The 14,121-nt window shown below is 34.9% G+C and overlaps 1 protein-coding gene across 2 annotated transcripts in view; it reads left to right on the top strand.

The window, feature by feature from the left end:
* LOC150085940 (putative RNA-binding protein 19) overlaps positions 1-14,121 on the top strand; it is a 496,890-nt gene that overhangs the window by 253,262 nt on the left and 229,507 nt on the right. For both annotated transcript variants that reach the window (XM_090374301.1, XM_090374300.1), the window contains one exon: positions 12,924-13,235. In XM_090374301.1, coding sequence (XP_090230427.1) covers positions 12,924-13,235 — 312 coding nt within the window. The remainder of the gene's footprint in view (positions 1-12,923; positions 13,236-14,121) is intronic.

Raw genomic sequence — 14,121 nt, 5'->3', positions numbered from 1 at the left:
TGAGTGGACTGGGGTTCAAGCCCATGACTACTAAATACGATAAATATTTGTATTGATGATTTATTGTAAACTCTACTGACTTGGTTGTCGTGCCGGAGTATAAACAGAAAATTATTATTTTTTTTTTTTTTTTATTTAGGTAAATTGGAAAATTCTCTATCTTCTCAAGTTGCTAATTTTCCTGGCATGTTATTTCACACATTCAGCTGCTGTAGTTTGATGTCTTATCTTAGCAGTGAGAATTTCTTCTTAATTAAAATATATTTTAATGACAAATGATGTTAATGGGGGCTTTGTACTAATAAATAAATTACTTCTATTGTAAGATGCAGTAAACATTGACTGTGCTAGATGAAGCCTTAAAATAATATATGTTAAAAGTAAGCATATAAAGTTACAGAACATAAAAATATATACAGTAAAATAAGAAAAAATTAAAATATATACTGCCATGGAAACCAGGGTGAGTCTCCTTTGCACTACCAACTCAAACACATGATGAATGCACAACCCTGCTCTTGATTATTAATAGAATAAAACCTTGGAAATTAATTGTTATAATAACCATTCTTTTACCACACGAGATAATAATATAATTTATTAAGCTTATAGCCCAAACCGCTATACATTTAAGGTGACATTTCAGGCAACTTACTACTGCCTATCATCAGACCATACATTGGCTGTTAGGGTGAGAAAATATAAAAGAATTACAATTTGGGAACATTTGTTAATTAATTATTAATTGTAAATTTTAGGGTTTTTAGGATATCCAAGCTAAGGAATTACATTAAGGTTACATAAGGTTTATATAACCTTAATGTTCTATAGATTAAGGTAAATACATATGGATACACATACATAAAAAATAAAATTCATACATGTTGACTGGCTCCTGCTTGCTGATGCTACCAAAACAAAAGTTGAAGGAATCAGTGAGGAAAGAAAAAAAGTGATATATTTGGAGTTAAACAGTCAGGGGATGCTAACTGATTGCAGAACATGTTTGGAATGGTTTAGAAGAGAGTGGGGGAATTGTAGATCCCAATTCAGAAGAACACCATCCATGGAAGTATTTGTAGGAGCACACAGCAGAAACTGAAAGTCAGTGAGACACAGACTGAAGAGATTTTGGAAGAGACAGGTCATTAGGTAACCTGACTGCCCTCTTCTGAATGGAGATGAGAAGTTTCAGAGATATTTTACAGGCACCACCAAAAGCCTTTGAAATGTCAAAACTGATTGAGTTTCACCAAACTTTTCCATTGTATTTGTCCATAGATGGGCAACATAAGCCAAAATATCACCAGTGGATCGACACTGACGGAATCCATACTGGCGATTGTTGATCAGATGGAAGGTTTAAGATAGTTTGAGTTAGCGGTTAATTGATTTCTCCATTACTTTAGAAAGAGTAGAAGTAATTGCAATTGGACAGTAATTGGATGGGAGGGATTTGTCACCATTTTTAGGAAATTTCTGGATATGAATAAATTTCCAAGCAGAAGGAAAAACACCTTTGGAATAAGTAAGGGGAAAAAAAGGCAACACAGAAAAGGAGTAAGTTCAGGAGCATAGGTTATTGGGAATAAAATGGACAAATATCATCAGGACCTCGAGCTTTCTTAGCATCAATACTGGTTGAAAATCCTTCTGATATTTCTTTTTGCTGCAATACCACAGTATGCATTGAATGGATAGTACTGGGAATGGTAGGAGGTGGTTTACCAAGATCATCAATACACGAGTTGGATGAAAATGGGAACAGAGATGGGCAAAAGTTGCGGCCAATGACTTTGGCAAGAAACCAGAATGCTCGGCTACCATTTGGACAAGAATCAAGTCTTGCCATGTTGTTTGAAATCTAGTTTGGATTGATTAATAACTGCTTTAAAATTGTTGCGAGCTTTGGTGTAGGCAGAAAATGAAACTGAAGAATTGGAAACAAGCCAATTACGATATGCAACATTCTTCTTTTGAAGGGCCTTAGCACATTTATTGGAAAACCAAGGTTTAGATAAACAACGAGATTTTAAAGTGGAATGTGGGATAAAGGATTCTATTCTATTCCTACAAGAATAATTTCACTGACATGATCTGAGCAAATGTTGACATCAGAAGTTTTGAAACAGTAATCCAACCAAGGAAAAGAAGAAAAGAAATCTCACAGGTCATCCCATTTTGCATTCTTGTAATGCCAAACAATACGTGGTTGGGAATAACCATGAGATAATGGCTCTCCATTGGAGAAGGGACAATCGCCTAAAGGACCACTCACTTCGACCGTGTACTTAGAAGGGTTGTTTGTGAGAAAAAGATCAAGCGTGTTGGCTGTATGGTTAGGATTGTCCAGTATTCTTGTAGGTAAATGAACAATCTGTGCAGGGTCATTAGTAATAGCAAAACCTCAGCATCTCAGCCAGCTGGAGTTGTGAACATTAAAATCACCAAGGAAAATTACCTCACTGTTATGAAAGTTGGACTGGAGAAAGTCAAGTTTCAAAGAGAGGAAGTCAAAGAGCTCCAAGTGATTAGTGGAGTTGGACGAACGATAGAGGCAACAGATGAATTTGACAGAATGTGATAGAGAAATTTTAAGCCAAAGAAGATCGAAAAGAGGAGATTCCAAATTAAGTCTGACAGGGAATATCAGAACAGACATATACACAAGTACCTATTTTGAAGCAAAAGGAATCATACAGCAATAATTCGTACAACTGAGATGAGTAGTGGTTGAATCAACCGATAACTGGGATTCTGTCTGTAAAAGTACGTGGGATTTGGTGGCAGACTGTAAGTGAATATGGACTATGGACATTGTTGAGATTAGAACTGATACCATGTATATTTGTGAAATGGATGAAGTGTTTGGGAAGTTTAGATCTTTTCGCAGATAAGTTGTTCTATTAGTTTGGCAATTCATGGTGTATTCAATAGTAAGAAAAAGGTCGGGTGTGTTTGCCCTATCCACAAATTTCATTACTTCATGCATGAAGTAATGAAATTTGTGGATATGGCATATTATCCATGGTAAGAATATACCCAGCTATTTGATATAATGTGGTCTCAACAATGCCCCCACATACACATTACTCAGGCTCTCTCCAGTCACTATCTGGCAGAGTAATGACAGCAAGATTATAAACTAACTCAGTGGTTCCTAAACTACTGAGATCTAAAGTTTGCGGACCCATATATATATATATATATATATATATATGCATATCTCTCTCTCTCTCTCTCTCTCTCTCTCTCTCTCTCTCTCTCTCTCTGTGCGCGTGTGTATGCATGCACATGCATGAATACTGGGTTTTCTGAAAAAAAAAAAAAAAAAAAAATCAAAGTTTTATGTTTAAAACAGTGCAACTTTATTTTTATTTTACATAAATATATGATAATAACTTTATTTATCATCGGTTAATAACAAATAATTTGACTAGCTCAGGAAGGTTTGTTTTGCGGACCTCTCGAACTAGTCTACGAGTCCACAAATGCCAGTTTGGGAAGTGCTGCACTAGCTGATCTGGAAGCCTCTTAGAGAGCTACCGATAGCTTCGGTTCAGTGGACTGTCTAGTGGCAGACTTGTGAACACTGTTTTAGAGCTGTACCTTCAACATGTAAAGAAGAGTGGGTCTTGCCATGTTGTCCGTCATAACCTCAAAAGACATCAATTATACTGTATGATAGAAGAGAAGGCTTGAGGGCTTGGAGTGGGGGAACCCATGTTTAGTCTTGGTAGTTTAGTCACAAGCAGACTAAACATGAGTTCCACCACTCCAAGCCTCCAATAAGCAAACTGGTGGTCCTGCACCAGTTGATGCGAGGGAACTTTCCTCCTTGTGGTGTGGACACCACACCTCGACCCATGCTTACTTTGGTTTGCACCTGGGTGGTTACCTACATTGGGCTAGGTGCCATATTTCAGAACTTGCACTTGCCTGGGTGTTGTACCCAGGGTTTGCTAATAGTCCCGCCATCGTGAAGGTTCAAGCAGAGGATTTGGCGGTCACAGACTGACTGGACTTTACTGAAATTAGGTCAATTGACTTGAGTGTCATCTGAATATCAAAGTTGGATAATTGTGTTATTTGTTATAATTAGCTTATAGCTTTCAAATGTAACGGTATAGCCTATACATATAACACAAACATGGTAGCCTGGTAGTATTATTGCTGCATAACTGGTGTATCGATAAGAACATTAGAATTTGAATTATATATAATTAATAATCTAAACTTCATAGAATAACTGGTGCATGGTGTTATTACTGCATAGATATATTTGTTTAGTGACGTATTTTTAAATTATTGATTTTGAATGAAATTAATGCCTCAGACCAGGACAGAGCAGAAACGCAGAGTGTTCAAGCTAGTGGAAGTGCCGTAGCTCTGAGGAGGGCAGTTGTCATCCAAATCACTGCCTTATGAGATGTACAGCTTGTGTTTAATGTTTGATGTTTACAGAGCTGTCAGGAATGGGACATGATATTGCCACAGTGGATGCCTTTGCATGTGCTCAGTGTAAGGAGTGTGATGATATTTGGTGCAACCTCAGCCTTTTTATGACAACTTGAAGAACAGGCTGGATGCCTTCGAAGGAATTAAATTGGGCACCCATCAGGATCTCAGTTGCCCAATCAAAGGCAAAGTGGACACACACACACAGGAGTTGTTGTCAGTGACTCTCTTGTCACAGAAATGGGAAATATATTGTGCAAAGAGGATAGGTGGAATAGGACCAGAGGCAAAAGTCGATGATGTAGAGCAGATATCATCTTTTAAGGGGCACAAAATATGATATTGTACACATTGGCACTAATGATATTAAGTGTAACAGATCTGAAGACTTACTTTAACAAGTACAGGGCAATGTGATAAAATAAGTCATGAGTTGGCATTAAATTTGAAAGTATCTGCTATTCTACCCAGACATGATAGGAGAGAGCATATAATGAGAGTCTTCTCAATCAATTCGCTCCTGGAGAGATTGTACAAAGATCATGAGGTGGAATTTTTCTTGGCATGGTCTGTGCTTGTTAATAGGAAAGACTTTCTACAGGGATGGAATACACTTAAATGTGGTACAGGAATATTTGCTAATGCTATTGAAGCAGTGTTAGGTGTTTCAGAAAATTACTAGCCGGTGGGGGAATACACAGACAAGAGATTAACGATAGTTACAAGCAGAGGTGAAGGTGATTCTTGCACCGCTTCTTTTGGAATGAGCAGCAGCAGCCTTGAAAGCTAGGTGATTGGGATTTCAAGAGCTGCAGGGGGGGGGGGGGGGCATCATGAAACAAGTAAATATTTTGGATGTGTTAAGGTAACTAAGAGTAACAACAGGTGCATATATATACTTGCATATACACCAGTGCTAGGAATATAGTGAAGATTTTTATGAATTTGAAGTGCTGGTCAAGACGTCAAATGCAGATATTGTTGGTATTTCAGAGACTTGGTTGTTACTTAGATATAAGGGATGCAGAATTTGGGAAGTATAATGTATACAGACAGGATAGGAGGGGGGGGTGAGGGGTTATGCTGTTAGTTAAAAAGCACAAAACCTAAGGCAGTGCATCCAGTTGGACGTGGGTGGCCAGTGCAATGTTGAGTTAGTCTGGTGTGACATGACAACAACTAAAAAAGAAATGTGAGGGTTGGGGCGTGTTAGAGGCCTAATAACTCTGATGAGTACAACAAACAGCTATACAGAGAAATAGTGGGCCAGTAAATCAGAATGTGTTATAATGGAGGATTTTAACTTTCCAGATATTGACTGGAATTTGTGGCTTAGTCACCCACAGACTAGCAAGACTTCTGTGGATTTATTGGATGACTGTTTTCTACAACAGCATGTTAGAGAGGCAACAGGAGTGAGTAATACTCTTGATCTGATTATCAGCGGTTACTACTCATGCATTAAGAAACTGCAAATAAAAGAACCACTAGGTGGTAGGCAGTAATCACATTGTATTGTTTTGGGATTTACTTAAAGATGTTGCTAATGCTCCTAAAAACCAAATAACAACAACTTAAAGATGTAACTTCCATCAAGGGTAAAGGGAGGGGGTTTTTTTTTGCTTTTGTAAAGGTGACTAGAGTGGACTCAGATAGTTTTTGAATCCGGTGAAGTGGAACCAACTGATGATGTTACCATTAGCAAATTCTAAATAAGAAGCATTCAAGGAATTAATCATAACCAGTACTAGGCTTTGCATGCCAACTAAGAACTACTGTTCACGGTACAAACCTAAATGGATGTCAGATGAACTGATGAACCTCTTGGCAGAGAAGAATAGTGCATGGGTTGCATATAAATTATTGGGAAAAACAGAAACCTATGGTAGATATAAACTAGTCTGTAATCGAGTCACAAAGGCAGTCAGGCAAGCGAAGGCTGATTACGAGGTGTTTGGCCAAGGATGTAGAAAAAAACAGCAAAGATTTCTTTACTTATGTAAACACTGGAAGGAAGGGGATGAATCAGATTGGTTCCCTTGATATGGGTGGGTTAACTGTTGCTGACCATGCTCAGGTTGTTGACAGATTTGAGTAGGTATTTTGCATTTACATTCACACATGAAGAATTCTTTAGGAAAGAGGATACCAGATGTTTATCAACCTCTAACAAGGGGCTAAATGATTTTGTAATAACCGAGAGAATAGTGAAAGAGAAATTGTTGAAATTAAACATAAGAAAGGTGCCTGGGTTAGACTGGATCTATCCAGTTATATTGAGGGAGGCAGTGAAGGAAGTAAGCAAACCCTTAGCCATAATTATGAGAGCATCTTTGGATTCAGGGGATGTCCCCGTGGAACAGAGATGTGCAAATGTATCCCTAATTCACAAACAGTCAAAGGGTGACTCGAGTAACTACAGAACTGTTAGTTTAACTTCTATTCCAGTGAAAATTATGGGAGTCACTAGTAAAAGAAGTAATGCAGGATCATCTAAATAGGTCACAGTTATACTTCAAACACAGCATGAGTTTGTTAAGGTTAGACCTTGTTTGACCAATTTGATTGGTTTATCATGATGTGATCACAAAGGAACTGGATGCAAAAAAGAATTTTGTTATCATATTCTTGGATTTCTGGAAAGTTTTTGATTCTGTTGCACGTAAAAGACTGCTGTGCAAATTGGAGCAGTGTCATGTTATGGTTAAGTTGCTGCATATGGATAAAGAGAGTTTCAGTAAACAGTGACTGGTAATCAGTGCATATTGCTCCTCATGGATTTGTGCTATTAGTGGAGTTCCACAGGGTTTGATGTTGGGCCCATTGTTGTTTTGTATATTTATCAATGATATTGATGAAGGCATATCAGGCTTTTTGTTTAAATTTGTAGATGATACAAGGTTGGCAGGGTTGCTAATGACAATAATAACAGTATGCTACTGCAGCAGGATCTAGAAAAGTTAGGCAGATAGGCTGAGAAATGGTAGTTGAAGTTTAACTTTGATAAATACACAGTGCTGCATATGGATCGTAGTAACCCTAGAGTAACATACCAACTATGTGGTACTACACTCGGAGCAGTGGAAAATCAAAAAGACCTAGGGGCAATTGTGTAGTCAGATATGAAATTCCCTTAGCAGCAATGTAGACAGGCTGCCATGACAGCTCATAAGTTTTGTCAATAACATACAAGAATTTTGCTGGCAGAGATAATGAGGTGATTATCCCATTGTATAAAGCACTGGTCTTATCACATCTTGAGCACTGCATTCAGGTGTGGAGACCTCATTTTAGGAATGCTGGAATGAGTACAGAGAAAGGAAATGAGATTGATGGGTGAAATTAAGGGATGCACTTACCAAGAAAGTAGCCAAGCACCTGTGAGGTGATCTTATTGAAGTGTTTAAGGCTCTGAATCTATTGAGCAAGCTCTTCCTCTGCTTGGACCACACATATGAGGGAACTCAAATTCAAATTGAGAAGGACAGTTGCAGAATAGATGTGCTGAAGGTTGCCTTTAGCCAATGGGAGGTTGATTTTTGCAGCAAACTTTAATCTGTTGTTGTTGTTGTGGAGGTTGATAGTTAAATAAATTCATTGAAGAACTGTATAAACTATTGGAAGGAATAAATAACTGAAATGGGAGGTATTGTGGTTTTTTTTTTTTTTTTTTTTGTTGATGCTGTGTAAGCTTGCTTTCTTGCATCATTTGTTACTGCTAATAAAAATTGAACTTTATTGCAATGGACAATATGTTGATTCAGGTTGGAATTAAGTTATTAGATTATTAAATCTGTGGAAAGCTTTTATTTTTACAACTGAGTAAAAGGCTTCTCCAGTTCGAGCATATTTTTATTTCTGCTGAAAAAGCAAGTAAGTACATGAATTGGTCATCTCACATGATCCAGCGTGGTTTTTTTTTTTTTTTTTTTTTTTTAAGATCAGGTGAAAATGTCCTGGTATACTAAGTCCATCTATGGCTAAAATGTACTGGTGTAAGATGCTGAAATCAAAAAAAAAAAAAAAAAAAAAACATAATATAATAACTCAACTTAAAAGCAATAATGAAACACCTAATTTTTTCATGATTTCCAAGCTCTTCCACTACATTCATGTAAGCAATTCAATCAATTCTTTAAAAAAAAAAGTTTCAGTATTAGTAATTCAATATATGGATTTAACTTCTGTCAATTTTTTACTAAAGTTGCACCAAATTCCCACATCAATACCGGAAAAAAGATAGTTTTAAGCACCTTTTAAGATGTATTAAAATTATGTAAAAAGTAACAAGGTGTGCGACATATTACTTATAAACAAAATATTATTTCATCGTTTTACTTATAAATTTGACAGTCAATATTTAATTAATTTAAAGCTGAAATTACTACTTATAAATATTACAAAACAGCAGCAAAATATAAATGGTTCATTTGAAAAAATTTTGTGCACCCCATGAAGTTCGTTGTAGTTGAATTTTAACTGTGATTTCTTTAATGGAATTTTTCATCAGAACTATTTCACTCATATGAGATTTACAAAGCATTATTAATATAGGAAGTCAGTCTGAACTTTGAAATATTTTGACAATAAAAATGTTTTTACTGGCATTATTCCAAAAATTTTGTAGCGAAAAACCATCATACGAAAAGCATTGCGAAAATTTTATTCCAATTTAATTTATCTTCTGCTGGACCAAATTTAATGAAATTTTGCACAGAGCTTCATCTTAGCTCTGTACTAGAGAAAAAACTTTCAATCCTCTGAAAATTGCAGTAGTTTTTCCAGGATAGTGGAAAATATGAACATGTGATCAAGGAAATTTTCTTTGATATAAACGGGATGATATGGACATATAGCATATCGTTGGAAAGCTAAGGAATTTAGAAACAGAAATATTAATGTTTCAAGATATAAAACAAAACTTTTGGAAACTAGGAAATGCATTAATTCAAAAACACATCTGGTTTCAAGTCGCCTGGTGTTTTCAGATTGAAGGTAATTTTTTTCTTTACAATTAAACTCTGAGGCTGGAAAAGAGTTCTGCACATTTATGAAAACATTCTTCAACTTGGTCATGTCATCAGATCTTTCGATAAATACTACATGTAATGGAAACTATAGATGGTGTATTTAGTCGTGAACTAAAATCTCAATGTAAAAATTATATATCCTACTTTAGTCATCACAGACCAATACTTTCAGTAACCGATATGTAATTAATATTAATAAAATTAAAATGTTTTTAACGCCTGCCCATGAATCTTAAATGTAAAACACGTTAAATATGTTAGCAGCAGGACACATTATGTACCTAGTACAGAATTAAAATTTTTTTTTGTTCTAGTGAAGTTTTTGTTAAAATATTATTTGCTGTAGCAGGATTTTACTGTATTCGATCCAATTTTAAAATATTCTTCCAGCCAGTGAGTAAAGTTTGTGCACTATCAAACACCTCAACATGCTACAGCTAACATTTTCACAAATACATATATAAATCTAAGTTCTTTTTGTGTGGAGTCTGGTTAGTACATACATTGATCTATGTTTTTTTATCAAGTCATTTCAATTGCATCTCAAGTATATATCCATTTATGTACGAATTGTCTTAGTTTCTCCAGCGTGTACTGTTTATTTATTTATTTATTTATTATTATTATTGTCTTTGGTGGCCCCTAGACATTTGTCCAAATCCACCTAATATCACTGACTTTATTATCCTTATACAGGATACTCAGCCACCAGAGAGCAGTCATCACCTAGGATAACTGCTACCTGATGCTCGTCCTTATGAACGTGGAGCTGGGCGTAGGTCTACTGCATTGTCTGGGCTGACCGCAAAAAATTCCCGCACCCTCTGGTAGAAGTGCTAGACCAGAGGGTGCCAGCAATCCCACCCCCAAGTTGCCCAAGCCTGGGAGCCAGCAAAAAAATAAATAAATAAAATAAAAAAATAAAATAAAATAAATACATAAAATAAAAAAATAATAAATACATAAAAAAATAATAAATAAAATAAAAAATAATAAATAAAATAAAAAATAACAATAATAAATAAAATATATATATAATAAAAAAATACTAATAATAAATAACATTTACAAAAAAAATAATAAAAATATTTATATATTAATAAAATAAACTAATAAATCTCTCCTCCCCACACAGGACAGGTATTCAGGAATCAAAGCTTCCTATTGTGGGCAGAGAAATAAAAAAAATAATAATAATAAAAAATAAAATAAAATAAAAAATAATAATAAATAAATAAAAAAAAGACACCATCCTGGTCCACAATCCCGCACTTAGTTACTTACATAGTGCCAGGGTTCGAGCCCGTCACCACCAAATACAGAGGATGTGGAAAGGTCAGGGAATGACCACCGCATATCCCGGAGCAATATGGCCCTAGTTGCTAATGCTCCTAAAAACCAAATAACAAACAACAACAACAACAATGTTAGCAGTAAAATCTGCCAAATTTTTAAAATCTTGTTGCAATTACTTGTGCCACCTTTTGATCCCCTTTGCAAAGGAGATACATTTGCACATGTCCAGTCCATCGGGATGCTGAATCCAGAGATGCTCTGATAGCTATAGCTAAGGTTTTTTCCCTGTTTTGCTGGCTCCCTTAACATAATTGCATAGATCCCATCCACCCCAGGCACCTTTTATATGTTAAGTTTCAACAATTTCTCTTCCACTTGCCTCTCATTTGTTACAAAATCATTTAGCTCCCTGTTAGACTTCTGGAATTCCCCTCCCTAAAGAACCCCTCATCTGTGAATGTAGATGGAAAATACCTATTCAGTTTGAGTGTGATTTAACCTCTTCCTTCTACTGTTTATATAAATAGTCTTTGCTTCTTTTCTTGGAGGATACATTAGCATATCTCCAGTCCATTGGGATCTTCCCCCTGAATCCAAAGTAAGTCTTCGACGTGTTAATGGACAGGTAGGATTTTCAAATGCAACAAATAAATTTTAGGAAACATGGGTAAAGCAAATGTACATCAGATAAAAATTCAGTATTTTCAAACACTCTCCTTAACTTGATAATAGCAAATTTACAATACACTTTTCTTTATAAGGGTTTTTTTTTTTTTTTTTTTGTAGAATTTTGAGTATATTTTGAATTTATATATTGTGTATTGGTATAGAACATTATTTATGAATAATGTTCATAATAAGGATCTATACCAACTTTTCTTTTTTTAAACTATTATAGAAACTTCAATAAAAGATTGTTATACTTTTTTTTTTTAAACTGTTCTTTAGAAGCCTGTTAGATTAGTAGATATTATATACAGCCAGGCCTCGCATAATGTGAATTTGATTAACACATTTTTCAGTTACCCCTATTTGAAAAAAGTATACCACTTTCCACTATGCAAATTTCCAGTTAACTCGATTTTTTTTTTTTATGTGATAGTTAAAAAAGATTTGAATCGCCTGCTAAGCTTACTGTGTCGGACAGGCAATAAACAAGCATTTGCCCACCTTGGTGTGTTCCCTCAACCATTGGAAGAAGACATGTTACTTGTTTGTCTCCTGCTAATAAAGGCATTTGCAGACTTGCATTTAAAAATTTGAATTTTTAAATGAGGCAGATGAAAATGTTACTACAAAGGAGATAACAGTAAAGAACTAGATGAGATATTTGAGGTTCTCTGCAATATTTATTTCGCCCTGGCCTAGAGAAGATTGTTATCGGCTATCAGAAATTGATTGATGGAAAAAAGAAAGTGAAGACTGTTCAAATGACTCTGTTCAAATATTTCCGTAACAAATAGTTTCTTCATTGTGTGTTTTATGCCAGAGGTTCCCAAACTTTCTCGGTTCACAGAGCCCTTAGTGCCCCAGTCAATTTTTCATGTCACCCCCTGGCCAAAGGATATAACAACAGTTCTGTTTATTAAGTACATGTAGTTAGGTCCAAACAACTTAATAAATAATGTTGAAACTGTGAACTACCTCGAGCTAGTAGTTCGCGCGGTATCGGACAGATGTCTAGTATCGTTGTGTTTCCCTCAAAATTTTAAAATATTCCGCGGCGCACAGTTGGTTGCTGTTTTATGCAATAAATATTTAAATCTATAATTATTTTCATTATCTTTTACATGGCATACAGTTAAAAAGTTATTTAAAAGGTATTTTTAAAATTCTTTATGGACATTCCTGAAGGTCAAAGACCAATTATAATTTTTCTTATTGATTATTATATTCAATTAACACGTTTCCATTTTGTGCAATGCACTTGCGGGATGAATTAATCACGTTAATCGAGGCCAGCCTGTACAGTAGTGAAACAATAAATTGGTGGTTTGTGTTCAAATATATTAATAAATATTACTGTGTAATAATTGCAGAAAGTAAATTATTCCATTTATTTGTTGGTTTATATATTTTTACTTAAAATATTTCAGTTGTCACTTTTGGTTTTTAATTGACAACCCTCTTTTCATAAAGCAAACTCCAGACAGTATTGCTGTGGGAATGGCACTTGGAGAGACTCAGCTAGTTAGAGAAACCAAAGAATTCCTTCTTAACCATCATGTAAAATTAGATGCTTTTAATGGTCCTAATGTAAAACGCAGTAAAACAGTGATATTAGTAAAAAATCTTCCTTCTAAAACAAAGCCTGAAGATATCAATGAAGTATTCTCTAAATATGGAGCAGTGTTAAAAGTTATATTGCCACCCTCTGGCATTACAGCCATTGTTGAATTCCAGGAGCCAACAGAAGCTAAGGAAGCTTTCAGAAAATTAGCATATTCAAAGGTATGGAATCAAAATGAATATAGTAATGCTACTAAAATTTTCAGTATAGTTATATAGCCTGCATATTTCATTTGTAACATCAAATATCTATGTAATGTATATATGGCATTCTTCTTTTTTATTATTAATGAATGCTTCTGTTTGAATTCAGTACAATACCAGTGGAATTTTAATTTGCACCCGAATTGTATAATATACTATTATAAACAGATTGTTGAGGCATCTAAAAGAAGAAACCTCCTTCCATAATTCTGCAGATTTTTTCTGTTTGCTGTAACTCTATGAGATGGACCAAAGTTCCGAAAATCACAAAAGAATGAAGAGTTAGATGAGGGCAGTTTGCATTTGAAAAATTTCTGAAATATTGCTTATCTCCTGACAAGTTCTGTGTTAATGAATATATCCTGTTATTATCTTCCTTAATAGCTCATTCAAGAATCCAAGACAGTTGTAATTAAACAACACAATTAAACTTTTTATTGAAAAATAAGCTTAAAAAAACTTTACTTTACATTATCATGTTAATTAAGTTCTATACTTTAAACAAAAGTATAGAGTTGGCCTGCTCTATACTTTAAACAAAGGTATAAACATGCTTTTTATGGTCCATATTCCTCAACATGAATCGTTGAGGAGGCTTCCATCCTGCAATAGATTGATAATTGCTGCAGTTTACCTTTTTACTTTAAACAAAAAAAATCTATTACACAATATGCAGGGTATAGAAATAATCCTGACCAATGAAGAAGTTAGGGATCTGCAAATCATCATCAACTCGTATTGACTGACAATCATTTTCTCAGAAAACTTTGGTTTTAGTTATAGTTTATTCCATTATTTTTAGCCAGTGTAATTCATTTCCCTTTTGGGATGCTCTCATTCTAAA

Source organism: Mastigoproctus giganteus, chromosome 5 (genome assembly GCF_048544385.1).
Source record: "Mastigoproctus giganteus isolate SK-2022 chromosome 5, ASM4854438v1, whole genome shotgun sequence".
NCBI classification, from domain to species: Eukaryota; Metazoa; Arthropoda; class Arachnida; order Uropygi; family Thelyphonidae; genus Mastigoproctus; species Mastigoproctus giganteus.
Note: the sequence above shows the minus strand (reverse complement) of the source record. Positions and strands in the feature narration are given on the sequence as shown.